The 27,740-nt window shown below is 41.9% G+C and overlaps 2 protein-coding genes across 2 annotated transcripts in view; one reads left to right on the top strand and one right to left on the bottom strand.

The window, feature by feature from the left end:
* Positions 1-718: 718 nt before the first annotated feature.
* Positions 719-21,374, top strand: LOC109480355 (sodium- and chloride-dependent transporter XTRP3-like). Its single transcript, XM_019782550.1, has 13 exons — positions 719-1,427; positions 4,750-5,728; positions 10,763-10,995; positions 11,288-11,394; positions 11,780-11,888; positions 12,400-12,510; positions 13,020-13,129; positions 13,511-13,642; positions 14,138-14,292; positions 17,715-17,921; positions 18,341-18,500; positions 18,952-19,117; positions 19,570-21,374. Exons 2-13 carry the CDS (start codon positions 5,398-5,400, stop codon positions 19,819-19,821), a joined length of 2,073 nt encoding a protein of 690 aa, XP_019638109.1. The 5' UTR covers positions 719-1,427; positions 4,750-5,397; the 3' UTR covers positions 19,822-21,374.
* Positions 21,375-22,235: 861 nt separating this feature from the next.
* The window catches only part of LOC109480364 (ras-related and estrogen-regulated growth inhibitor-like), a 12,860-nt gene continuing 7,355 nt past the window's right edge, over positions 22,236-27,740 (bottom strand). The window contains exon 6 of the mRNA XM_019782559.1: positions 22,236-22,574. Within this exon, the coding sequence (XP_019638118.1) occupies positions 22,410-22,574 (165 nt within the window). The 3' untranslated portion in view covers positions 22,236-22,409. The remainder of the gene's footprint in view (positions 22,575-27,740) is intronic.

Raw genomic sequence — 27,740 nt, 5'->3', positions numbered from 1 at the left:
CTGGAAAGAATAGAATTTGGCAAAATAGAGAGATAACATGCCAGGGGGGTTGGTCCGCTAGTGCGGCAAACTGTACTCTTAAAAGTCTTTAGAGGACCAACTCCCCCTGCATGTTATCTCTCTCTATTTGGCCAAATTCTATTATTTCGGCCGCCTTTCGAAGCCTGGTAGAGGCTACCCCGACCCTAATTAAAGTTAGCACCTGGGCGTCTAATTTAGACTTTTTGGAGCCAGGGGGCTAGCCTAGCGCCTGTATACCGCCCATGGCAACAGTCTGGCACCCAGGCTAGGGTTCGCGGGAATTTGCCTGCCCCCATTCTGCACACACGAGGCCGTGTCCATTTACAAATTATAAATATTTGACATCGACGGAGAAGATCTCTACAGCAAAGTTCTCAGCGTTCCTGGCTAATATTTGATAAGATAAGAAATTTTATCCGTTTTTCTGCTTCTTGTGCACATTGAATGCGATAGATCATGTAGATTATGTATTGTTGTCATCTACTAGTACAGTATTGGGCCTCATTCTATACTATGGTGTTCAATTAATATTGCATGGATTTGATTTCGTTACTGTAATTTTTCATCAGGGCTTGTTTGTTATTGTTGCATGTTGATTACCACCTCCAATGTATTTTAGCCCCTCATTGTACAAATTATGTAGGTTAAAATTTAACTTTTCTTTTCAGGGCCATTGTGTGGAAATTTCAGCGAAATCATGAGAGCTGACCAAGTGATGTCCCTGGTCTGCTGGGTCCGTAACAAGGTTGACAGAGTTCGTCAGATCAAAACAATCGTGCACGTCTGTTTCCGACAGGCCACCGGCAATTATAGTACTGGACAGTAGGACGGAGTAGCCATCAATCACGACTTGACAACTGCAGTTCCGTTAGAAATTGCTAGGCGGCGCGAGCTCTCGCACCCAAACGTTACCTTCTATACATAGTCTGCGAGTCAAGTTTCCTATCCAAGCAGATCGTATCATTGAGAAAACAATTGAAAGGCAATTATAAAGAAAGCCTTTTCAGTTGCCTACGAGGATTGTTTGAGTACAAGGTACAAGGACAAGAGGGTTGGAATCTTCCCAAGAGCTTTTAATCGTATTCTCGTCAGCACATTTTTGTACACAGTTCAAGGACGACCAAGTATCAACTCAAGCACCGCCGGAATTTTTTGTGAGAGATACCGTTACATATCTCTCTGTCTGTGAATATATAGACGGGCGTACCAGTCTGGTTATCTCTGTCAGAGGGCACTGGTATAAATTTGGCACGAGTTTACGTACATACATGTAGGTGGAGTTTGGAGACGACCCACCAGACAGGGACCGACATATATCACACCTTCCCACGACAGCGCCAAATACGTCCCGACGTTTGGACAACCGCGACATCAAAGAGTGAAGAGCACACTTACAACTGTCAAAGGTTGGTGTGAATTCTGTATTTTTAGCCTGACCAAATTATCTTTATATGACCCTCATAGTAGAGCGTTCATAAAGTCACGTACACAATGTCGTGTATGTTTATATGTACTTTGGCATTTGTTCATATGGGCATCCCTTGTTTGGGTGTGAATATCAATTAATTAATTAATCTGTCAATCATAACGTTAGATACTTCATAGCTCCAATCATAATGATTAAACACAGATATGCCCAGGCCTATTTAAAGCCAGATATTGTGGGCCGATAAAAAGATCCATATGTATGTATGTATTTTGTAATCTAATAGTCTCGCCCTTTTCACTTGCCCAAAATATGATGTATTTCTATGCATTTTCCTTGCAGAAAGGATTTATTTTATTTTATTTTTCAATAAGAAAGTGCTAATAAAAAATGCTGCTTGCTTTAGGGCATATTTTTTATTTGTATCAATATAATATCTTAATTGGAAAATGATATGTAATTTTGTTCCAAACACTGCATCCAAACAATTTACTTGCCCGAACAGTGGGCAATAGGACTTGCCCAACCCTGAAATAAATGTTAGAATGTAAATAGGTTATGAGAACAGTTGATGTTGGCACTTGGCAGTATCCACAGCAGACACCCTACAGTGTGAGGAACGTGGCCGAGACAGCTGCCTACCCTCAAATACTTTATACCTATCAATAAGTGTCTTTCTGATCTTATATGAGGGTTATTTGGACCGTCACTACCCCAGGAATATAATCAATCAATCAATCAATCAATTAATTAATCAGTCAATTATAACGTTAGATACTTCATAGCTCCAATCACAATAATTAAAAACACAAATATGCAACAGACAGTTTCAAAGCCAAATGTTGTCTATAACAAAAGATCCATATCAGAAAAATGCAACATAGAAAATGTCATGTATGTATTGTGTAATTTGAGAGTCTTGCCCCTCCAACAAAGACAATACAGATTATCTGTATCTGTATAGCCGGTATAACCGCCCTTCGGCGTAACACACCAGCTTTAGTAAATATATCTGAATTATACGTAGTGTACCATCGGTTTACTGTAACTGCTAGTGCACAAAATCCACATAAAATCACCACATATGAAATATCTATAAAGTAGATCTAGGTTATGAGAATAGTTTCTCTTGATGTTGGCAGTAACCATGACAGGAACCATACAGGGTTAGGAACGTGGCCTGGACAGCTGTCTACCCTTAAATACTTTATACCTATCATGTTGCAGTGAAGAGTATGGCATGACAGAGGTAATAGGCTAGGGTGGTTCCGATATTTATTACAAAATGTTTGGCATAACCATTACACTGGCTTCCAGGTAGTTTAGCTGATTTTCGAAATTCAACAATCAAAATATTACATAAACAGTCACCGAATTTCAAATTATACATAAATCAATTTCTAATAAAGTCTCTAACTAATAATCAAGCAAACCAATTATACAATCTAATTAAAACGTCAAAACATAGCATTACATCATTAATTGATATGAATCTTTATTATATATACATGAAATAGAACAGTTTATATGCAAAATGCTTAGAGTCTAAGTTGAAAAAAGAAGACTTTAGGTCAAAGATTTTAAAAATATTTAACAATCAAAATTAAAATTAAAAAATATTTGGAAAAGAATTAGAATTTAACTAATTTAAAGATCTTAAAATTTTTAAATCTTAAAATCGACCACAGCACTTATTTTGTTGTCATGTCGGCTTTGATTCTGTCTGTGTGACCCCCAGCTTCATGCATGTCATGTTTGTAAACATCATTGCTGGGTGAGTGACACCCGTCATTCTCTAGATGCCAGCCTTTCTAACTTTAGTTCGCTCTCTCGGTCGCCTCTTTCATCATCTGATGTGGCAGGGAGGCAACCGACAGAGCGTACTAAACATATGCATAAAACCCGGGTGTCAGAGACAACTGGAGGGTCTGTGCCGGTGACAGATCAACCTGGCGGGACCTGTGCATGACTGTAGCCGCCATGCATCAGCACTTGATGCCTGCACTTGATGATTGATTGATATCTAAGCTATAACATCATGCTGCAATGTCATAAGTGACAGCCGTCATGCTCTAGATGCCAGCCTTTTCTAACTTGAGTTCGCTCTCTCGGTCGCTTCTCCATATCTTGTGGTCTCTAAGGCAACCGACAGAGCGTACTAAAATAAAACCTAAAAAGGCCGGTATCTAAGCTATAACATCGTGCTACAATGTCATAACTGTTTATTGCCAGGGAAGCGACCGACAGAGCGTGCTAAAATTAAAGTTAAAATGCTGCTATCTAAGTTAAACCATTGTGCTATAATTCCACATGTGCAGATGGAGATGTTTCGGCAACTGATGAGTGACCAAAATCGTTGGTCACTGAAATCATTGAGACCATTGGAAGATTTTGGAGTTTGAGATCATTTTGAAAGATCATGGAAATATTAGTTGCTGTCATTAAAAGATTGACCGTTGAGATGGTTGAGGCATCGTTGAAAAACCATGAGAGATCAGTGAGAGACCATCGAAAAATCATTGAAAGATCTGCCAATTGTTGTACTCTCAACGTGTCGCTTCTTTGACATCCCATCTTTATGAGTCGCATTTAAATCTTGTAGCTCGCATTTAAATCTCAATTTTATCTATATACGTTTGAATACGACTTCAAATCATTACTTAGCACATTCGTATTCTACCCATGTCACCGCATCACGTGCCCTTTCTGCCCTTTTGCCCTCAACTTTTGTTGGTCCTTCGGGGCAAAAGGCGGACTTTGCTATAGTATTAAAAATTAACAACCGTCACACACCCATGCAAATATTCTACTTTGTTCAGTCTAATCTATTACCTGTATTCACAACTTCATACGTCGTCTACTCTTTTTTTAATCCAAGCAAATCTATATCTGCTCTTTCATCCATCTGTTGACAGATTAAAAAAAGATTTTAATTTGGCAAAACAATTCTGAATCATTGAACCGTATCAGTAGAAGTAAACACTCTTTAAGTCATGTGTTTGGACAATACCATTTTGTGGTGGCAAGTGTTCCTTATCAATTTTACTGCTTTTCATGCAATTTGACTGGGACAATTGAACATTTTGTATTGCAAAACAGGTACTGAAAAGTACTAACAAACTAAAAGGAATTGAAAAATTACTGACAAAATCTAAAACTTAGGTTGCGAATAACGGTCCACCCTTCGTCCAATTTTATTAGTCTGTTCAAACATCACGTGACCCCTGCTGCCAGGTGTAAAGTTAATAATCCGTGAATGGTTCTATTGTTCGTCACGGCCGCCATATCTCTCCTCCCTACAGCTCCGGTCTCCTCTCGTCTTGTGTGGTCCCAGACAACTTCTACTCCAGACTCCCTGCACCTTGTGGACAGTCTTCGCTCGTACTCACGTTCCTGAACTTTAAGGGCAGTTTATTCAAGTTCAAGAATCGTTTCAGTGCGGTTGTCTTTTGTTTGGACCACTGTCTTAGGAGGAACCTGGTGTTTCCCGCTTCGAGACAACGCCTCTCCGACACCCAACACCACGTGATCTTCAGCCCATCGTGAGCCAACAGGTGTCTGTGTCCACCATCTTTTTTCAAAGTCACTAACAACAACAACAACAACGAACTTGACAGACTTCTTCAACTTTCTGAGAAGAAATTTTGGTGTGTATTTTGCACGTGGAAGCTACAAGGACAACCTCGGTATCCTCGCCTACCGTGCATACAGCTGACTTTGAAGTGAACTTTGACTTCCAAAGACTCGCGGCCACGCCACATCGGAAACGGCACTGCAGCTTTAAGAACCTCATTGTTGTGTCAAGGTTGGCTAATTTATAGACACAAACTGTTGACACACCACTTTGTTGAAGGGCTCGTTCAAGTTCACTGAATAGACAATAAAACCTACTGTTTGGCCTGCTGCCACCTGTTGATATATAAAGCGTGCTTTGAACATCGAGACACCAGATGCAGCTGAACAACCAACCCAAGATGGAGAACGCCAACGGATCCGTTCCGGACGGCAAGCGAACGGAAGAAGGCGACGTCCCAACCGCCAAAGTCGACAACGTAGAGATGACCACATTGGCTGACGGAAAGACTGTCGCTGATATGGAAGAGGGAAAGATGGCCAACCACGTGGAAGAAGGCAAGAAGAGCACGCTAGAGGAGGAGGAGGAGGAGGAGGGAAGGATGGCGTGGGATAACAAGTACCAGTACCTGCTGTCTCAGATCGGCTTCGCTGTGGGGCTGGGAAACGTCTGGAGGTTCCCGTACCTGTGTCAGAGGAACGGCGGAGGTCAGTAAAGCTCTTCTGTACTTTGCTTTGAAATTCTATGCCAGGAATACCCTTGGCATATTTGCAAAGAGAATAGAATAGAAGAATACTAGTTAGAATTCTAGTAATATAATGGTAGAATGGAACAGAATAATAGAATGGATAAATAGAACAGAAGAAAAGAACAGAAGAATAGAACGGATGAATAGAACAGAAGAATAGAACACAAGAATAGAACACAAGGTATAGAACAGAAGAATAGAACACAAGAATAGAACAGAAGAGTAGAACAGATGGATAGATATTGTAACGTTTTCTGTCTTCTAAACCGTAGACAGTGGAATTCCTCTATTGTAATCATATGGTTAGGCCGGATTTTTAGCATGTTTTCATTTGACTGAAGAAAGGTACATAGTAGCTAGCAACGTACGCGTAGTTATGGCATTCGAAGTCTTGTAATATAACGTTACATAGTGCAGTCCTTGACCTGCAACGTTTCATCAAGTGCACCTGTGTCTATAACGTTAAAGTGATTGACGGCACAGACTGGCGACCAACAAGTTACAACTCACACGCCAACAACGTTTCAACGTCTTAAATATGTGACTGGCAAGGATTATAATCTTGCGCAGTAGGCAATGTTGTCCTGACGTCACAAATAAGATTTGATTGGCAGCAAAGACAGACGTTCTGGACTGACTCACACATTTGTCGTGCATTTTACACGGCTTTAGATGTTGCCCTACAATGCATTCGATTCATTTTTCTGTGTGGTTAAGCAAATATTCTGTCCTTGTAGCTTTAAAAAAAGTGTCCACGAAGTCAAAGTAAGTAGACATTACATGTACATCTACTATTGGCTTCTGGACATAAACGAGATATGGCTGTCCCTTTGTTCTTGGGCATCAGGTGAGGTACTAGTATTCGGAAGGGTGTCATCTAGATGCCATCCCAGGGCGTACCGAGATAACATTTTCTCCTTCACAAATTTATTTAAGGGCCGATAACACGGAACGGACGTCAGGATGTGTTTGTAGACCCTTCACATGATGTTGTTGAAGATGTGATGATAGCACTGTAGTTCCGATCTACTGATGATGCACTTGTAATGGATCATCATCTACCAGAGTTAGAGTGTGAGGCAGTAGCCTAGTAACCATCCCATAGGCGTGGCATAGGGGTGTTTTAGCAGACCCTTCCCTGCACAGCCCAGCTTAATATAGCCTGGGTACCAGACTCTTTCCAGGGCCTACGTACAGGCTAGTTCCTCGGCTCCAGTGCCAACATGCCCCCAAGGAAATTATACCACAGCCACCCTCAGTTAGGGCCTGAAACATTCCCCGGGATGTGCCAGTTAATCTGGGCTGGGGGGCAACACTCACACTAACCTAGGGGTCCAGGGAATCTTACGATAGGCTGGAACCAGGCTAGTATGTTTCTTCTTTTCAAGACATGTGACATCAGATGTTTTGTCTTATGTGGTATCCTGCACCTAAAGTGCCACAAAACATACCAATATCCTCATAGCTACATGTTCAGGATAGTCTCCTAGAATTCAGGACTGTCTTCATCGTTCTACTCGGCGATCGGAAGAAAGGACACATTGAGGTCATCTGTGCAGTTCCATTTGGCATTTCACAGTTACTAAAGACAAAGATGACGCATTTCTGTGTATGTATGACTCCCACCTCCTTCCCACAATATTTGACCCAAAGTACAAAGTACGAGCATGTTCGGAAATTTCCACTGGCACCTGTGTTAAACACTTGTTTAATCATTGACGAGAACCATGCTTCTTTCGAACTACTGTTCTTTTGTTCGATTGTTCGATCATGAGTCCATGTCTTGGCCTATATATCACTCTGTCAGGGTTATACTTTAAATCCGAATTACTTTGGCCACGTCTTGACAGGTTTTTATTAGTGCCAATGTACTAGTCGTCTTTGAAGCCAGCATATTGCAGTCTTCACACATTTTGCCCGCACGTGGCGACACTCGCGATGATAAATTGTATTGTCTTTAGATATACTTGCATGCGATTGGTTTCTAGGGTACGCCCCTCAATATATCGTTAAATGTGTGTATATTAAGTGGCAAGTAGCAGACTTCTCGCAAAACGTTTTAAAATCCACTCTGGCTACTAGTTGCGATAAAAAAAAACATCCCTTATATTTGATGAAACATCATGGAATTATATGTGATATTTTTTCACCGCGAGGAAAGCTTTTTAATTCGTCATCTCGAAATATTCGTAGATCAAACTCAAAACTGTATTCTTTGTCAGTTGTCTATTTCTCCCGAAAGATCTTTTCTCCATAAATAACACGAATTCGCACAAGTGCATGTGTAATAGGCTAGAATAAATTAGACCAGATTGCTCGTCGTTACACAAAGAAGTTCTTTGCTTAAGCGTTCGCTTATCCCTCCAACCGTACAAGTTACAACAATGCCCTCTTATACACGTCCTACAGAGCAATATAGCATTAAAGGCATGTGAAGGTATTGCTATAGCACCTATTGTGTACAAAAGGCAGTGCCGATACGTTATATATTAGCTTTGTTATAAGGGGCGTGGTGTTTATTTGTGTTGTTGAGGGCAATTAAGTCTGTAAATTGTTTTTGCAGAGGTAGCACATTAACCAACCATAAATAATCAGTGTGTTCGACAAGCAGCCGACCCAAATCTTTCAAACGCTTCCAACTACCGTGACCAAGCTTGTGTGTATTGGACGGTCTTTTGTGGACTGTTAAAATTAGTTCTGCATTTCTTTGTTACTCCTTTGTTGTCTCAGTCAGGATGTAAAAATAGAGCTGCTGTTCTTGCAGTTATTTAAATGACCAAAAGTATGTTTGATATTAGGATATGGTGTCATTACTAGTAGTTAGAAATTGACGGGAAATATGGACATGCAACAAGTATCCCTGCAAACCTAATTATTTATTCCATTTATGTAGTTCAGAAAAGTATTTTACACTAACGTTTAATCGGAATTATAAGGATAATTGCATTTTTACCTCGTGTACAACAAAATTGTCTGCTTATAGTATAAAATGGGGGTAACATCCCTACTAGCCCATTACTTTATCAAACCTACTGGTTATGTGTGAAACATACAAGTTTAATTTACGTGATTATATTAAATAAGATTACGCTCATTTTGAATGTCCTTGACACTTCAAGTCTGACCCCGTTGTTAAATTAAGTCCTCAATGAACCTTGGTCCTCATTTGCATACAGTATTTGTATTCTATTCTGCCTGGTTATGCCAGTTAACCATGCATGCAAATTTTGTAGCCTATTTTTCCCCACATACAGCATATTTGTCTACTTTAATAGAGTAAAAGAGTAGCATAACGCCCCTTATATCCCATTAATTCACTAAGGAGATAAATTCTATTTTTTTATCTCATTTGACATTTGTACTTAGAAACTATTGACTTCGGATGCTGTTAAGTTATATATTAAACAAACCACCTGACTACTACTGGTTTAATGGTAACTTTCCATGACGTCACACATTTCTTTAAATAGCATGCTCATTTCTTGCTGATTCGGCAATATATATTTTACAGGGACACTTTTAATTTTTTAACTTTTTAGTTTTTTAAATGTTAAAATTTTTTTACATTTTTAATTTTTTCAAATTTGTTAAATTTCTCTAATTTTTAAGGTTTTAAAATTTTTTACTTTATTTTTTTATTTTTAATTTTTTCTTTTTTTCTACAAAGCTGTCAGAGAAATGTACTAGAGCTCCACGATCTTATACCTCCGCGAACACTCATGTTGTCATTTATTATGCACATGAATACTAACGTATGTTTGTCATAAATATAAAATGTTGAAATTGAGCTAGTATATTTGCCTTTAACAATATAAACCTGGCACTAATTTGCACACTCTGAGGTTATAGATGGTCTTCTATATCCCGATTTTTAGAGAAACGTTAATTCAACCCCCCCCCCCCAAGTCATTAGTTATGTAATCATAAAACTTTGGCCCCTCGGCCTGTCACATGGCGAGGTGGTGAACTAACATTGGCTCAAAGTTGACTTTTGGCCTTTGGCGCTGCTTTCCAAGCACAGGTTTGAGTTTTGCCTTTTTTGGCCAAAATACTCTCCAAGCAGAGGTTTGGGTTTTGGCTCATTTTGGGCGTATTTTTTTGGGGGGCTTTTTTATCGGGCTTTCCTTTTTGCACTGGTATTTTTTAACGTCAACCCAACGCGTAAAAATGTCAGTGATAGAAAGAACGATAAAAAGCCTAAAATCACGAAGTAAATAATCCAAAACCCAAAAATAAGCCAAACCCCAAACCTCTGCTTGGTGAGTACTTTGGTGCCTAAGAATACCAACGTCCTGTAGGTGACAAAATGGCCACCTTTGTCCCTTGTTTTTCTCCATTTCATGAGGTCAGGGCCTCGAAACGGGGACAAACAAAAAACAGGTTCCTCTGATATCAGTGTTGACAGGAGGGTTCAACCTCGTGGCCTTTGGATCAAGCAGAGCAAATAGAGCAGATTATGGCATTTTAACAGTATGGAAGTTTATAACTTTTGTAAAAACAAGACGCGTCGACGATTAAAGCAAATTTTAATGGGATGGAAGTTTACGAGTTTTGTAACGAATTCTAGATATTGGTTCAGAATTTTTAGTCCTCATAGGTAACCGCACATTGTTTTTGACGTGTATTTTTTTTTAGAACAGAGTTGTTTGACAGTTTGGTACCAGCTGTGATATGGATGAAAACACCTAATATCTAAAAAAACAAAAATACATCAAAAAGTCTGAAAATTACACGTGTCAAACAAGTATGAAACGTGGGCACACACTCTCACATATTCTTAGGCGGGCATAAAGTTTTTTTTATGTTAACTAGCAGGATTCTTAACACACAACTTCAACTTTCCAGGTTTAAACATCCAACATGGTGCGAACAATGCTTACATCACACAGTCACGTGGGTGCAAATAGAACACTGTATATTCTCTTATACGTACTTATAGTCACTCTCAATTCGATTTCCGGATATTTACATGAATCTTTTTTTTTTGCCATAGGAGCATTCCTGATCCCGTATCTGATCATGTTGATCATCGAGGGGATCCCGATCTTCCACATCGAGTTTGCGATCGGCCAGCGGATCCGAAAAGGATCCATCAGTGTGTGGAGCGCGATCAGCCCCTACCTAGGGGGACTTGGCTGGGCTAGTGTGGCGGTGTCGTTTTTCGTGGGTCTCTATTATAACGTCATCATCGCCTGGTGCATGTTCTACCTCTTCAACTCATTCCAGGTGAGCTACCGAAGGAAAACATTGTTTTTGCTCGGTTTCCTCTTCTTCCTCTTCTTCTCCAACCCGAAAAGGTCAATGACCTGAATCAGACGGCTGGCGCCGTGGTAACTGGTTTTGTGTTACATTATGTTGCAATTTTATAGCAGGAGGGATTTAGACTCCAGTCTGACCATATGTACGAATGTGTTTGAGTAAGAATTAACAGAGCAGACCTATGCGAAGGTAAATATTATGCATTTGCTTCGCAAATGTTACCTTTCTAGTTTCTACCTTTTCCCTCCCTTTTGCGTAGTCGCCCTTGCCGTGGTCGTCTTGTCCTGGGAACGGGACGGTTCCCGAGTGCGAGGCGGCGTCCCCCACGTCGTTCTTCTGGTACCGCGAGACGCTGGACATCACCAGGTAGATTAACAAAACCTCATTGTATTAACTATATAGTATAACGTAGCTTAGCACCTACATGTAGAATTATAACAGATCTTTATATAGTCAGTAATTTAGTCAACACTCTGTATAGTACCCATGCAACCTGCATAGTATGTATACAACTCTTATGTGTACAACAGTCTTAGGAATATAGTATAGCGTAGCTTAGAACATACGTGTAGAAATGTACTAGCTCTTAGTTTTATTCAACATTTTGTCCCGTTGAAATCATATGTAGAATCTTAATAGACTAGTTAGTAAGATTACTAGTTGGTATTACAACTAGTAATCTTATTATTATCTGCCATACATTGTACCTGTTACGATCGTTGTGCAATAAACTTTGACTGTGACTCACCAGGGACATAGAGGAGAGCGGAGGTCTGGACTGGAGACTGACCCTCTGTCTCTTCTGCGCCTGGCTCATCGTCTGTATGGCCATGATCAAGGGCATTAAGTCTTCAGGAAAGGTAGGAGTCGTTTAAATTTTTGTTAGCTCAGCCAACCAAAACAATACATCTGTACCCTGAAGTAAGAAAGAATAAATTCAGATTGGTCATAATTCAAACAACGCCTATATAATTATAATTATATAAAGGGCTGTTTAAAACCAATCTGAATTTATTTTTTTACTTCTCAGTTCAGGGTACAGATCTTTTATGGCTGAGCTGTGGGTCTGCTTGTCTATTCATCTGGATAGAGTAGGTTGACAGGACGTGGGTGAGGGCAGATTGATTGACAGAAGGTCATGAGGTCTGAGAATTTGAGCCAGTGGGAATCAGGAGTTGACATGGGGGTAATTCAGGAAGCCAAGGATTGCATACATCCTGAAGTCTGAAATCCCTGATTTCTTGTATTTACACCTTTTGGAATTTTACTCCTCTTTTATGTCATTTAACGTATTCATAGACAATTTGAACTTTATGACTGCCCATTCGTAACATTTGGTTGGATTTTAAACATCACTAATTCCGTTTCCAGGCTATCTACTTCACGGCCACCTTCCCGTACGTGGTGCTGCTGATTTTCTTCTTCCGCGGAGTGACGCTAGAGGGCGCCGGGGACGGCTTGGCGCGTATGTTCACACCGAGGGTCAGTATTCATAATAACATCGCCCAAGTATTAGACTATGTTTACCGAAGGAAAACATATTGTTTTTGCTCAGTTTCCTCTTCTTCTTCTTCTTCAAACACCGACCCCTGACCTTGTCAATGACCTGATTTGTTGACGTCTCTCAACATGGTAACTGGTGTTGTGTTACATAATGTTGCAATTTTATAGTAGGAGGGATTTATACTCCTATCTGACTATATGTATGAATGTATTTTGACTAAGAATTAACAGAGCAGACCATATGCGAAGGTAAACATTATGCATTTGCTTTGCAATTGTTACCCTTCTAGTTTCGGCTTTCAAAGAAAAAATGCTCTATTTTATGATAGTAAAGTTCTTTACTCACAACCACTTGTCTAACAAGAGTCGATGTTTCGATGACTGTCTGTCATTTTCATCAGGGCAATTATGACTGGTTCGCTATATACAAACGGATTTAGAGCATATCAAAATTAACATGAGAATGACGGTATTTTTTTCCAAACCAGGTGGACAAGCTGACCGACCCTGTCGTGTGGTTAGAGGCAGCTACTCAGGTCTTCTTCTCCCTTGGCGTTGCCTTTGGCGGTCTGATCTCCTTCTCAAGCTACAACCCCAGGTAAGGGACTTTTACTTCAACTTATGTGCCGAATTCTGGTCTCACCCAGTCAGGCTACGCAAGATGAAGTTAGTTCCACTCGACATTATTGAGTTTTCTATGGCTATGATCACATAATCAATCATGTAAAACCTGTAACATTTTCACCTTGGTCAAATTTGGACCCAAAAGTACCCAAGTTTTTAAGAATCTGAACCATGTTCGATAGTGTTCGATCTGACGTAATTCGAACCGAACGCGTGTTCCATTCCACACAAACACATTCATAGACACCCACCCACACCACACCACATCGCGCACACACACACACACACACACACACACACACACACACACACAAAGGCATTAATGCTGACATTTTGTTTTGTTTTGTGTCTGTAGGAAGAACAACTGCACACGAGACGCCGTCACAGTGGCCCTCATCAACTCGGGAACGTCCATTTTCGCCTGTGTGGTGATTTTCTCCGTCCTGGGATTCAAGGCAACACACGACAGCCAGAAGTGCCTAGACGAGTAAGTATGACGACATGACACTTCAGTTTGCCTTGTATAGATAAAACTTCTTTGTTTGAAACAACAAAATATATAAGCGATTTGCGATTGGCTAGTATACTTTCTTCTTGGCTTGGCTTCGAGTAGAAGACAGTATACTAGGTCTGTAACAATCGTGAAAGGAGGAAAAAAGATACAAAGGCTAACTCTGGCTCACGGGATCTAACCCGCACTACACGCGGCATGTCAGTTCACAACGGAACGCACGACCGCTAGGCCAAAAGGTCCAGGACCCATTGCATGCTATGAGATACCTTTACTGTTGAATTCCATAATCTCCAAGCAGATCTTTCGGTGGCAAGACAGTATCCATTGGCCAAAGGAGTGTCCATTAGCCACCGAAGGGTTGGGAAATGGATACAGGATGGCCAATGGATACAGTCTTTTGCCATCCAACCGAAAGATCTGTTTTGAGATTAGAATTCCATCCAAAATTCGTCTCGTTTCCTGTTGCAGGTTTTCCTTGGTTCTCCAGAGGAGCGTACCAGACTTCAACGACACGGTAACCAGGGGTAACTACCTGGACTTCCAAATGGCCTACAACACAACTCCTGCCATCAGGGATTTCGACTTCACCACTTGCGATAAAGAGAGAAATTTGGACACGGTATGTCGCCTCTTTATCCTACTTTTGAGGAAGTCATTTTTGTTTTTCTTATGACGGTGACGGTTTTGTTTGGGCTGGGCTGAGACGATATGTTACAATTTGTTTACAAAATTGTTTTAGAAAAAAATAAAATTTGTTGAAATTGCAGTTTTCTTTAAAAGTCAGGTTTCAGTGCACCGAATCTTAAAATGAAATTCTCAATTTGTCAAAGATATCCCAATATACATAGACGTGTGTGTTATCAACGCTTATAATGAATATATCGCGTGTCTGCATTGCACTGCACTAAACATGCATGGCAGCCATAACGGTCTGTTTACACGTGACGTCACATTCAGCCGTCGCCATGTTGGTGGAATCTCACGGATCCAAGATGGCGATCGACCGGTCATTCCAAACACAAACAATGGCTGTTTTTTATCGTCTATTCCTCTCTAAATATGGCGAAAAGGAAAAGCTAGGTTGCCGTATCCGAAAGAAATGTTAAGACCATTTCTTACACGATGACGTCGATCGTGTCTTTAAACCACCAATATGGCGGACGCTACGTTACGTCACAGTCACGTGGTTGCAAACAGACTGGTGAAAATTACTTGTTTTTCTAAAGGATTTTAGTTGGAATTTGATTGAATGGTGCTGAGCACATCATTGAATATAAATATCAAACTGGTTCCAGCATCATTCAATCATTTTTCATTACGTTATTATTCTTTAGAAGAACATGTGATTTTTACATGCATTGTACATAATCTGGTACATGCACTCATGTAATGTTTATGAATGCAAGTATCAGGGTATTTATATTGAATATATATTCCCAGGGAAGCTTTTAAGTGCAGTGCAAGGCAGATAAACATTTTGCAGAAGCGTATACAACACACACGTCTGTGGCGGAAAATCTAGAGAAGACAGTCTGTTTTGCCCAGCTCAGACAATAGCCACAACCGGAACGCTGATTTTGAACGCTGCAAACTTCTTCGATCGCTTTTGGAAGCAAAAAAAAACTACATTGGAAAAAGAAACGTTACATAAAAATGTAACATAAAACGGATTAAGGAAAAGACTTCCAACGAGAAAACTTACGCATTCTGTCCTATCGCACTCTCCAAGACCTTTAATTTGCTGCTGCTGCTTTCAGAAAATTATATTTTTGGCGTATAGCTAGCTTTCAAAATTTTCCCCCTTTTCTACCTCTCTGTTGATAATCATATGCTCTTCATCTTCCCGGCTCTGAGCACTTGAAATTCGCTTGTAAGGCATCTTCCATCCCCTTGCCAACCTGCATGAAGCACATTCCTTCAACTGCACGTTTTTGTTTGAAAACATGTTGTTGGTTGCGCCGCCATGTTTCATCGCTGCGATCTAGCATTGTTGACAAGTTTTGGAAGTCTTGTTGATCCCTAGAAAGTTTTGACGCCTTTAAGTTTATTGGTTTATGAATAAATTCTCAGGTTTAGCCACCCAAAATGTAATCTACTAGAAGACATGTAGCGCTAAACTTACAATTGTGGTCGTTTTGATAAACTGTAACAGAGATGTGAGAAAGATGGATGGAAAGTCACATTCAATGATCGACCATCGATGAGATGTGGTGGCCCAACTGTACACGTGTCGCTGTGGATAAGGAGGGAGGGGGACGTGCTTGTGACACAGCAAAGATCGTTGAAACGTAAACAAAACTTCATGTTTGGTATAATAAGCTGTTGCCTGTCAACTGCAACAACTTGGCATGTTTTTCTGACATTACCAAAATTGGTCGTTTTTATAATCATTATCTAAACATAAAGTCAACCTTTGAAAATTTTAACGTTTTGTTGGTTAACTTTTACACTGTTCCTGTTTGCATAGCCATATCCAAAAGTATATTTTATAAACTCTCTGACAAGCACGCCCCTTGCACGCCTCTCCATCCACAAAGTCACGTGTACCTTCTCACGGGTGCATGTTCTTACTAACCCCATCTAAGTCAGGTTGCATGCGGCCATCACGTGAACCACATGAAGACCGCTCCTATCGACAGTTGAAGTAAAAATGTTGTTTTTCTCCATAGTTTTACTTCATGACACAATGAAATATATAGTTTATGCTGCTTGTTATAATAGTAAGAGATAATGAGCATTGGTGTATGCTGATATGAATACGATAGGAAAAGTTCAAACAAGTACAAGGCAATAGATGTATCTAGTGAATAGTGCCTTTCACTTTTACTTGAATCAGAAGAGGAATATGTATACGTAGTGCCTATGGCAGTCTTCCCTGATTCGACTCAATCACATCTAATTTGACGATAAGTAACGTAGTTTTTGTACCTGATTACTTTTGTTTGTACTTATTGGTTGTTACATATTTGGAATAAGACACGTAGAGATGCAAGTGTTTATGTGGGAATGGATACGAGTAAATTGTATGAAAACCGAGTGCTATGGTCAGTTTTCCATCTAAAGGAGCTCGAGAAAATCTAAGCTTGGATTTTAGATGATTGTGTATAATGTAACGGTTGGGTGGCGTTGCGTTAATTCCAGACGTGCAGCGGTGTTGTAACCCTCCCCAGGCCGGGGTGCCGTCTGGACGCTCGGCTCGGCGGTGTGGGGTAGGACTGTGACGTGTCAAGTTCCAGAACTTTCTTCACTTCACGTTGATAAGAACATTTTAGGCGATCAGAACAAAACTAGGGACTTGCAGAATTGTTTACCCCCTTACTTCACATTGAAAAGGAAAAAAAAATTAGACGATCAGAGAAACAACCCTTAAAGGGCGACGTGATAGGCCATTTCATAGCTCGGAGTGCGCATGTGCAGTCGTGGTGCGTTGTGGTCTATGTCAAAGTTCACGATTCGATCGCTAGTGAACAGGCGCTTTTACAAATATGATGCTCTGCTGCCTTACAAAGGACTGCACTCATTTTCCGTCATTGTACAAATGTGACTTTCTTCCGTGTTGCAAAAACGTCTAGACAAGTGGGGGATGTTTATTAGCGACTGCACACGCGCACTCTGAACTCTTGAGATGGCTTATTGTTTTGTTTCAAGTAAGTTTCAATGAAAAACTGGCCAAAAAATTTCCTGAGAATATACCAACGTAAGGACCTATTGTTATGACGTTGTTGAAACAAATGTGTTGTGGCTTATGTCAGGTATCCCATGCCATCACACAAAGTGAAAATAAAATCCAAATATCTATGTTGTAATCAAACTCAAGTGTAGTTTCTTAGTACCAAATTTGCGTCAGTAGGCCTGCATACTTGTTAGATTTCGTGAACGAAACTTTGGAGTGGAAAAACATGTGGAATGTCAGGTAGCTATTAAAGAGCAATGTTATGTTTTTTAAAACCAGTCTTGTTTTCAGCCCCTTGACAAGTCCCTATGATGAGGGCGTCATCCTGACACATCAATGAATAACTTGTGGCTTCAAACTCGTCTTTTCCAGGCCGTGGAAGGACGGGGCTAGCCTTCATAGTCTTCACCGAAGCCATGAACCAGTTCTACCCCCTGGCGCTCGGTCCTCTCTGGTCCATCCTCTTCTTCTTCATGCTGCTGAATCTCGGCCTGTCGTCCATGTTCGGCACGCTAGAGGGCGTCCTTACACCGATCCTGGACTCCGGCGTCTGGAAGTGGAGGAAAGAGTTTCTTGTTGGTGAGCAAAAAAAAAATAACTAGAAACGTAACATTTGCAAAGCAAATGCATAATGTTAACCTTCGCATATGGTTTGCTCTGTTAATTCTTAGTCAAACACATTCATATATATGGTCAGGCAAGAGTCTAAATCCCTCCTACTATAAAATTGCAACATGATGTAACCCAACACTAGTTACCATGGTAACAGACACAGCATTGGCTCGCTCAGGTCATTGAGGTCACTGGAGAAGAAGAAGAAGAAACTGAGCAAAAACAATGTGTTTTCCTTCGGTAAACATAAGAATCATATGATCCTAGAATACAGTCCAACTTTTGGTAGGAGACAACACTTTTATTTTACATTGCAAAGTTAAAGTTTACTCCACCATAAAGAAAAACAATTGAACATTAATGTAACTTCTTTCCCCCTTCCACAGTCACTCTCTGCGTAGTGAGTTTCCTGATGGGGCTGATCTTCACCCAGAGATCAGGTAACTACTGGCTGGACATCTTTAACGACTACAGCGGAACCTTCCCGCTACTGCTCATCGGTTTTATAGAACTCATCGCCGTTATCTGGGTCTACGGGTTTAACAGGTGAGACAAGTGGTATAAGCTTAAGATTGCCTTATTTCTGAATACGGTAATCTTTGTGATATTGACACATACTGCTTCAGCAGATTTGAGTGAGTATTCCATACTTTGGGCATATAAAAACTGCAGAAACAAGCCCCAAGACGAGTCCTTTATTTTCTTGGTGGTACCCAAAAATCAGCCCAGGGCCCATCAGAATTTTGGGAAGATTAATTTCAATATACATTGGGACAGTGTGGTTTCAACTCACTATCTAGGTAAATGACTTGATCATATTGGCTTTGAAAAATCAGGTTTCCAAGCCCTTAAAACTGCATTGGATACCTTTAAAGTGTTACATAAATGGAATATCGTAGTCAGCAGAATACTCGATAAATCTCTTGTACGTTACAGTCCCCGCTTCACGGTAACGTATATGATCATGACGTCACATGGCTTCTATTTTGATTGACAGGTTATCAGACGATCTGGAGTACATGACGGGTTCCCGCCCGAACATCTACTGGAAGGTCACGTGGCTGTTCCTCAGTCCGCTGTCCATGGGCGTTATCTTCGCAGCCACCATCTACAGGGAAGCTAGCAGTTTTCCCGCCACGTATCAGAGCTGGGACCACATAAAGGTATTAACCAATAGACTACATAGACCGGCATTTGCTCGGGAGCAAATGCAGCATATTTCAGTCCATCTCCCACCCCTATTCCAAATGAGCTGTTCCATATCAACCTTCTGCATCCAGTATCAAGTGTTTCAATACCCCTTTTAGGGAAGACTCGGGGTGAGCGATATGCTTAGAGAATAAAAAAAAAAGAAAACGTAGAAAAGAAAGAAAGAAAATAAAGATATTTGTTCTTTTATTTCATGTTATGTTATGTTATGTTATGTTATGTTATGTTATGTTATGTTATGTTATGTTATGTTATGTTATGTTATGTTACGTTATGCTATGTTATGTTATGATGTTTTTTTTTGTTGGTATCTTGTAAGCCCAGCTTGTAGTCGCAAGACATAATAACAAACTTTCATTCATTCATTCACATTCATTCATTCATTCATTCATTCCTTGTCTTCCAGGGAAGACTTGGAGAGAGCGAGCCGTACCCGTGGTACGCCATGATGACGTGTTACCTCCTGGTCATCCTGCCCCTAATCTGCATTCCCATCGTCGCCATCCGGAGGATATTCGTCCCTTACGACGGAGAGACCGTCCAGCCGGTAGAGGGCGCTCGCTGGAACCCGTTCAGGAAAAACCAGCCCAAGAAATCCGCAAACGTATCCTCGTCAGGTTTGGATGGGATAGTCAATCCAGCGGTCACTGAATTGTAAATAACTTATATATTATATAAATGGTTTATTCACAAATTGACTTAAAAACTACATTGCAGCCTAATAATACAAAGAAAAAAGGCTGAATTACGCAGCCTCAATATTTACAAACACAACCAAACTGAATTTGACTTGGGGCTTCGCAATCTTAGATATTTGAGGAAGATGTAAAGTTTTAGACTAGGGAAGACTTTGTATCGTATAAATATGAATGATTCACATTGTTTGTTTTTTAATTATGGGAGGGTTTTTTTTAGAGAGGAAAGTATTCAAATGACAACAGAATCTATCAATATCCTTCATTGTGCAATTTTGGTGAAAAAAGACTAAGGTTGTTTAATTTTCCATGTTTAGTTTTGAACATTTTCTCTGTTGTGTCAGATTCAAATTCTATCGAACACTGCACAAAAAATGGACATAGTAGTGTGATAACTGTTACATTGGATACTTTCCTCTCGTTCTATCATTATATTTCTATTGCTACATTTTAGGTCACAACTACAGTTGTCAACGTTACAGAGTGCATGACTACATGTCCTGTATGTAACTCCGATCTCAGGATGTTGTCAAGGTAAATCCCGGGAGGGGGAAATTTCCTGGCAAATACGGAGGGGTTCAGGACAGAATATTCTAGAAGTGTAAAAATCATTCGGCCACACTCCAAACTTTCTTAGGAATCTACTCGAAGAATTTGTCTTGTACTGCAAAAACAAACTTTTGGGTAAGCTTGAGAAAAATCAAAATTAACCATGGTTTGAATGGCACAACGAGAACCCCACCCTGTTTGCCCACATACCCCTCGCTGGGATGACATTGACAGTTGCAATAGTGTATACTTCACATCCCATCTCAGGACTAGACACGGCCCTTAGTTCGGCGCATTGATTTCTTTTCTCATGTTGTGGAAAATGTCTCCCTGTTACATATCTAGATGTATGTCCTCCCGCATGAGAAAAATTGGTGACCGCTATGATTCGGTCATACAACCCAATTCGTAATACTTTTCATGTTGGGAAACATCGAAGTTTGCCACCTTGCGATGACCGATGAAATTGCACACTTTCGGATCACAGGGTGACTGAAAAAATATACTGTATTGTTTGATATGTCCATACGTACTTAGTATATCATTAGCAAATATCTGTTCATTTTCATATGTGATAGCCTGTTGTTTAGACTACAGATGGCAGCTATGGTATTTAGATTCTGAATTTGAGAAAAAAAAGAACGCTATTTAGTTAATGATACGTCACACGTTTGTGATGAACGATTATTGAAAACCTTAAGTTAGCCCTTTTAGTTAATGATTTTTCGTTAGTTAGGTATAAGAAGCCCACAAGTTATCAATAGTTATCTTACTCTTTGTTTATTACTATGTAAAAAGATACAATTAATACAATACACACCTAACAACATTATATCATTATCAACATCTTCGAGTCACTGTATTTATATTTGTGAAGAGCAAACGTTGTTTGGATGATATAACGTATTATCAACTTGTATATATTATGTATTCTGTACATGTAGATTTGTCCGTTGAGATATAGCACGGACAAATAGAGTTCATTCTTTATAATTGTACTATGACAAAACGAAAAAAAAACACTCTTTCATTTTTATTGTTTTACTATCATCATTTTAATGAAAAATTGTAATATATTGATTAATATTTCATAACATATGTTTATTTCAGATTGCATTACTCCAGAAAACTTTGTACAAGATTTTATGAATCTACTTTTAATTTTTATGAACAAGCAAGATGTATTTGTTCTCAACTGCCTTGTTTTCAGTTATACACAAGGTACATCAAGAATTTCGATACCAAACTTAAATGAACTCATAACGTTACCTCTATGTTTAAATTTACTTTCAGAATCAGCATAATTTTTATGTTAATGTGAAATAATTTTTCACCAATTTCACTCGTTTTTGTCTGATGAATGTAAACTGATCAAAATAAATACGGATTGTATTTGTACAGTTAAAACATTGTCAACTGTTTTTCTTTCTTCCCACTAAGTACAAAGGACGTACCCGTTCACATGGGTCGTACGATAGTCGTGCGTTTGTCGTACAACGTTCAGCTTAAGTCTTACGGAAAAGGCTGTCTGCCTTAGATCTTTTTCGGTGGTTGGTTCTGCTTGAAATTCTACCGCGTCGCAAGATAACGTTTTTTTTAGCTTGCTGTGATAGTGGCACTATTACTGTACAGTAACTCTTACATATGCGGGGAACGAAACATACATTTTCCCCACACAAATTTTCATGCCTGAAAGAGCAGGCGAAAGAAACTACGCACATACATGTATAATGTAAGTCTCAATAATTGCTACTGGTACGTACGAAGGCCCGTAAGTACAGGCCTGCGTGTCTGAAACGTGGACGTGGAAGGTATTCGCGCAGACACGCAGGTCTGTACTTACGGGCCTCCGTAGGTACAAACTATAACGCATGAAACGTTTCTCTCGAACATTTCCATACGCCTAGACGTTATAATGTGATGTTAAGTTCTGAGGTGGTATCTTATGGCGTCACAATGACCAATGACGTCAGCACTGACGTCACGACAACGAGTGACGTCATCACTGCGTCTTACTGCGCCTGCGCCTGAAGAGCACGTTCCTCATGTTGAGGATCTTGGAGCGTTTCTCCATCGCCTCCAGGTGCTTGAGGAACTCGCACTTCACCTCCCTGATCAGTCTGTGGAACACGCTCGCCACGCTGTCATAGCCGTCCGCCACGGAGATCTGGGAAGGTAAGGGATACAAGACATGAGTGAAGAGACTCTTTTTACACAACCGTCTTTTATTCAGCCGACGTTTCGGCGACCGCTTATGTGTAGATATGTAAATATTGTACATTTGGGAATGCATCTATAGCAGCGACACCTGTGCTGTAATAATGTGACAGACGGTCACCGAAACGTCGGCTGGGAATAAAAGACTTGGGTTGCGTAAAAGAGCCTCTTTACCCGGAAAGCCGCAGTGAACTATTATATAGGGTTGTATTTCCGTTAGGAGACTAGACTCGGACAGGAGAAGACATCGTCTCGGCAACAAGCATTTGTCTTATCTGCGTATGGTTTTGGGGAAGAACTTCTAGCCTCTGGGACAGGCCCAAGTGTAGCTGCCCCCCTCCCAACTTGCTGACAACATTTCTACAGTGTCTCTGGCTGGTGCCGATTGCGAAGAATTGGACACTACAGGGGCCGACATAAAGAGACCATTCTCGGAAACACACAGCTAGAAGAGCTTGCTTGCATCAAACAACAGGTAAGCAAGGATACTTCAAACTCTTCAGGTTAAGTAGACTTATCATAAATATTGATGAAAATCCCTTTAATGTACTTTTTTAATCTCCAAGCAGAGTTTGCTCCTCTGGCCAATAGATACTGCCTTGCCACTGTATGATCTGCTTGGAGATTACATACTTTCACTGGAGTGATTTGGCCCCGGTCAAATCAGTTAATTAACGGACTATCCCCGAACTCACCAGGGGGGCCAGCCACCACGAGATCGGTCATTCTGAGATTTCTGCCGGGGTGAACACACGTGTTTTCCAGTCCCTCAGTAAACAATCGCGAATTAGCAGACTCAACTACTGCGTTCGAGAACCACCTCATACCTGACGGAACAACAGTTTCAGCGAGTTTTGCAGACCACCCCGAGTCTGTTTTTTTCCTCCCCACAATGCCACGAAAGAAGAAGTGTCCCGGGTGTGGGGAAGACCAGGCTCTCCACAAGCCGGGCACTGCCAACAAACACTGCGAGGGTCTGCCCACTCCAGGCTTGCCCCCCTCGGCAAAGAAAGGGGAAGAGACGACACAGGGACCAAACTTGGAGGCACTGCAACAACCCAAGCTGGACTTACAGCGCGCCCTTGAGGCCAAAAAGCTCCAGGCAGAAATCGACGAATTGGAGAAACAGCTGGCCGGAGATGCTCCGTCCGAGTTCGGCGGCAAAAAGAAGACAGCGGAAGAGACCACCCTGGTTGACAAACAGAACACAGGAGAAGAGTCCACCTCGGGTGCCGAAAAGAAAACAGGAGAAGAGTCCACCTCGGGTGCCGGAAAGAAAACAGGAGAAGAGTCCACCTCGGTTGACCGCAAACACTCCCCGCCCGAGTCTACCCTGGAAAAAGACTTGTCGAACCTTCGACTCGGAGCTGTTTCGGGCTCCTCACCTACCGCTCTACTTGGAAAAGACGATGTCACGTTAGAGCAACTGCGCCAGAACACCGCATTGCAACGAGCAGTGGAGGCCAAATTTGATGCGCTAGCCGCACCAACCAAGTCGGCCAAGGGTAAGAGATCAATCCTCTCTCCTGAACAATTTGTGTTCTCGTATGATTCCGCCGAGCCAAAAAAGTATGATGATCCGACGCAGGACGAGTTCCTGAGCGGCTACATGGGGCTTTTCTTGTCCCCGGACCTACCAGACTGGGAACACCAGGGGCGGCTGAAACTCATGCGGTTTGTGTGCCATCGTCTCACCCGGTACACATGGGCCACCGCCCGAGCTTTCCACCACGCCGCCATTCAGCGAGCCCTCCGGGACCCGTCGCGGTGGCAGACGGACTGGGACGAGCTCAAGGAGTTCTACTTTGATGGAGATTCTACCAAGTTGAAGCCGACTGGATCGACCTCGTCCGCGGACGGGGGAAAGGCACGCACTGCAGCAAGACCGTGCATCGAGTTCAACAAGGACGAGTGCCGTTCGTCGTCCAACACATGCAAGTGGGACCATATCTGTTCTAACTGTTGGGAGAAAGACGGGCTTAGGTTCAGACACGCTGAGTCGTCGTGCCGACGTAAACCAAGCAAGAAAGATGACAAGAAAGAAGACACGACCGCGACCGCGTGACAAACTTTCCCTACCGGTAACGTTAGCCCTTGTTTATCGACTTCACACGCAAGTCAAAGTAAGGCATGTTCTTCCTCATGTTTTTCTGTCGGTTACGAGTCTTTGTATAACGCCGACGTCGCACCAGATGTTACGATTAGTGACGATACGCATAGTTATCATGTCGTTTCTAATACTTGTACTACCGTTACGCCTGTGTATCCTTCTTTGACGTCCAACATGTCGGATCGCGAACAAAATGTTGTGACAACTTTACCTAATGCAAACGAGAGAGTTACTGAGTTTGATCTGCTTAGCTTAACTAACCCCAACGGGGACTCCGAGTTGCATGGTTGCCTTAGTTCTTATACTTGTATAGGCACAGATCATAGCCCCCAGTCGGGCGAGTCTGACTTTAATTGTACTACTTGTATCGGCACCGATTCTAGCCCCCAGCTGGGTGATAGTGATTCTTACTTTATTTGTAATTTGAACATGTCAGGCAGTGGTATGTGGATCCCACACGGGACAGTAGATCAGCTGGTGTCAGCTACAGGCTCCCTAGTAGATCTTCCCCACGCTACGGGCGAGTTGTCGGATGATTGCATTTCTAGCTACCTAGCTACCCCAGGCTTGCCCCTTTCCCACGGTCGGGAAATTTCCTCTGTGCCACGTTGCTTACCAGGCCCTCTACCAACCCCTGCCCCACGCCTGGCCGATTTCCGTCTTTGGCACCACGCGGTGCGCACATCTGGCCTTCCCAATTATCTAGGGGAAAAAATCGCAGTCCCGACCAAATTGAACATTCCGGTCTGGCGACAACTCCTAGGCGGTTACCACGACAACACCCTCTGCGATTTGATAGAGTTTGGTTTCCCAATCAATTATGTCTCAGCTACCCAGCCCAAGGTGCCAAAGACTAATCACCCCTCAGCTATCAGCTACGCGGATCATGTAAACAAACACATCCGCACAGAACTGGCCCACGGCGCCACTATTGGCCCAATAACAACAGATTTCTTCGCTGAGCCCTTGATCTGTAACCCACTACAGGCAGTCCCCAAGAAAGATTCCAATGACAGACGCGTCGTGGTTGATTTTAGCTTCCCGGACTTTATGTCCGTCAACGCGGGTATCCCTACTGCCTGTGGCCGCGATTCCAGCGCACCCGCTCTGCCCCAGGCGGGCTTACCTCCACATGTGCCCCGTCATTCATGCGCCGCCGACGTCACCGGCCTTCCTCGTTCCACGCGCCGGCGCCGGTTTCGTTCCTCTCACCCATGACTCTCTGGTCAAACACCTGAAGACTTTGCTCGAACACGCCGGCCTCCCCGCGGCGCAGTATTCCGGACACAGCTTCCCCCCCCCCCCTCAGCACTCCCACTTATCCGACAACTCCCTCGCAGCACTTACATTGTCGTTCCTAGCGCTTAGCTACCAAGTTGTGGTTGCCATAGTACTAGTACGTGGTTTCCTCTCAGACATTAGTCTACCATTGTCAGTTAGATGTTTTGTTCATCCATTGTATCTAGTTTCTTCTTAGCCTAGCCTACCACTGTTACTAGTAGTACGCTGCCGCTCACAGTCGTATTACCTACATTTGCTGTTCTCTCCATAGCACAGATTACTGCTGTTAGCTAGCCGACAGGCGCAAACTAGCATGTCTGCGTCCCTTAGGCCCCGTTGGGCATTGTTTGTGGTTTTTACATAGCCAAATTTTTTTTCTCTCTCTTCGTAGCACAGACTACCTGTGACTGCTTCGTAGGCCCCGTTGGGCTTGTTCTTTTCTAGTTAGCGATTCCAATATGTATTTACATATATATATACTTTATAATTATATGTATTTTCCTGTTGTTTACACCGCTGTTACGAAGTTCCTTGTAAGACAATGCAGTTCCCAGTTTTCATGCTCCGATGGCACATGTAATGGCTGGTCCCCCTGTCCCACTTACCTGCACTCTCCGCCTCCTCCCCTTCCTTTTTCTCCCTACGGGCTTGGTCCTGGTGGATTTCTACAGTCTTTCCACTGAATAAATATTTACCAAGCCCACTCCACTTTGTCATTCTTGTCTGGAAGAGAGAGTGCAGGTAATTGGAGTGATTTGGCCCCGGTCAAATCAGTTAATTAACGGACTATCCCCGAACATCACCAGGGGGGCCAGCCACCACGAGATCGGTCATTCTGAGATTTCTGCCGGGGTGAACACACGTGTTTTCCCCACCCACCCTCCCGTGGATTTCTACAGTCTTTCCACTGAATAAATATTTACCAAGCCCACTCCACTTTGTCATTCTTGTCTGGAAGAGAGAGTGCAGGTAATTAAGTTTCTGTTAGAAACAACTTTAGAGTGTATATGGAGCGGCACACGTACGCAAACTTTCCTTGTTTTGTTGTGCCCTTCTAGGTGGAAAATGGCGTAGATCTTATCCAAATTTGTGTGAGAAAAAGTTGTTGACACCCTAGCGAAGGTCTAGAAGGGGTTATGCGGTCTCCTCAAATGTTGGAAATCAAACACGACAACAAAAGTGCTTGCTTATTGTACAAATATATTATATAAACGCCTTTCTATAATCCACAGTTGATTTTGCAGACAAAGGGTAATTTTGGGGTTGAAATTTTGACGTTCTTTTGATATAGAATATTTTGTAAACCCGCAAATGTGCCTCGTAACGGTCTTCCCGCCCAGACATCTGGTTTCTATCATGGAGGAAAGGTCTGGAGTCAGGGGAGGTTCATTAACGGAATTAGGGAGGTTTCCCATTCAAGTGGAAGCTACCCTAAACGCTATCAAGCACTTGCTTAGGGACTGTACGATATTTACCGGGGGGGGGAGGGCTGGTGCACTGGGGGGGGAGGGGCCATTGAAAATTTTTTTTTGGCCTGGGGGGGAGGGGCCATGGAAAAAAAATTTTGAGCCGGGGGGAGGGCCATCGAAAAAAAAAATTGGCCTGGGGGGGAGGGCCACCGAAAAACTTTTGTAAAATATGGCGTCGCGTAGTACCGAATTACAAGAAATACGCCGTAAATTCCCGAATATAGTACGCACTTTTTACATTTTTCAAAAATCCCAG

Source organism: Branchiostoma belcheri, unplaced genomic scaffold, assembly GCF_001625305.1.
Source record: "Branchiostoma belcheri isolate BF01 breed outbred unplaced genomic scaffold, Haploidv18h27 scaffold50, whole genome shotgun sequence".
Lineage (NCBI taxonomy): Eukaryota > Metazoa > Chordata > Leptocardii > Amphioxiformes > Branchiostomatidae > Branchiostoma > Branchiostoma belcheri.
The sequence above is the reverse complement of the archived record's forward strand: the minus strand, read 5'-3'. Positions and strand labels throughout refer to the sequence as shown.

What these genes read in the sequence shown, in the direction of transcription:
- LOC109480355 (XM_019782550.1), top strand. Translation starts at nt 5,398, where the DNA reads ATGCAGCTGAACAACCAACCCAAGATGGAGAACGCCAACGGATCCGTT. An exon ending in ACCTCTTCAACTCATTCCAG is followed by an intron (nt 10,996 to 11,287) that starts GTGAGCTACCGA and finishes CCTTTTGCGTAG; the next exon opens with TCGCCCTTGCCGTGGTCGTC. An exon ending in CGCGTATGTTCACACCGAGG is followed by an intron (nt 12,511 to 13,019) that starts GTCAGTATTCAT and finishes TTTCCAAACCAG; the next exon opens with GTGGACAAGCTGACCGACCC.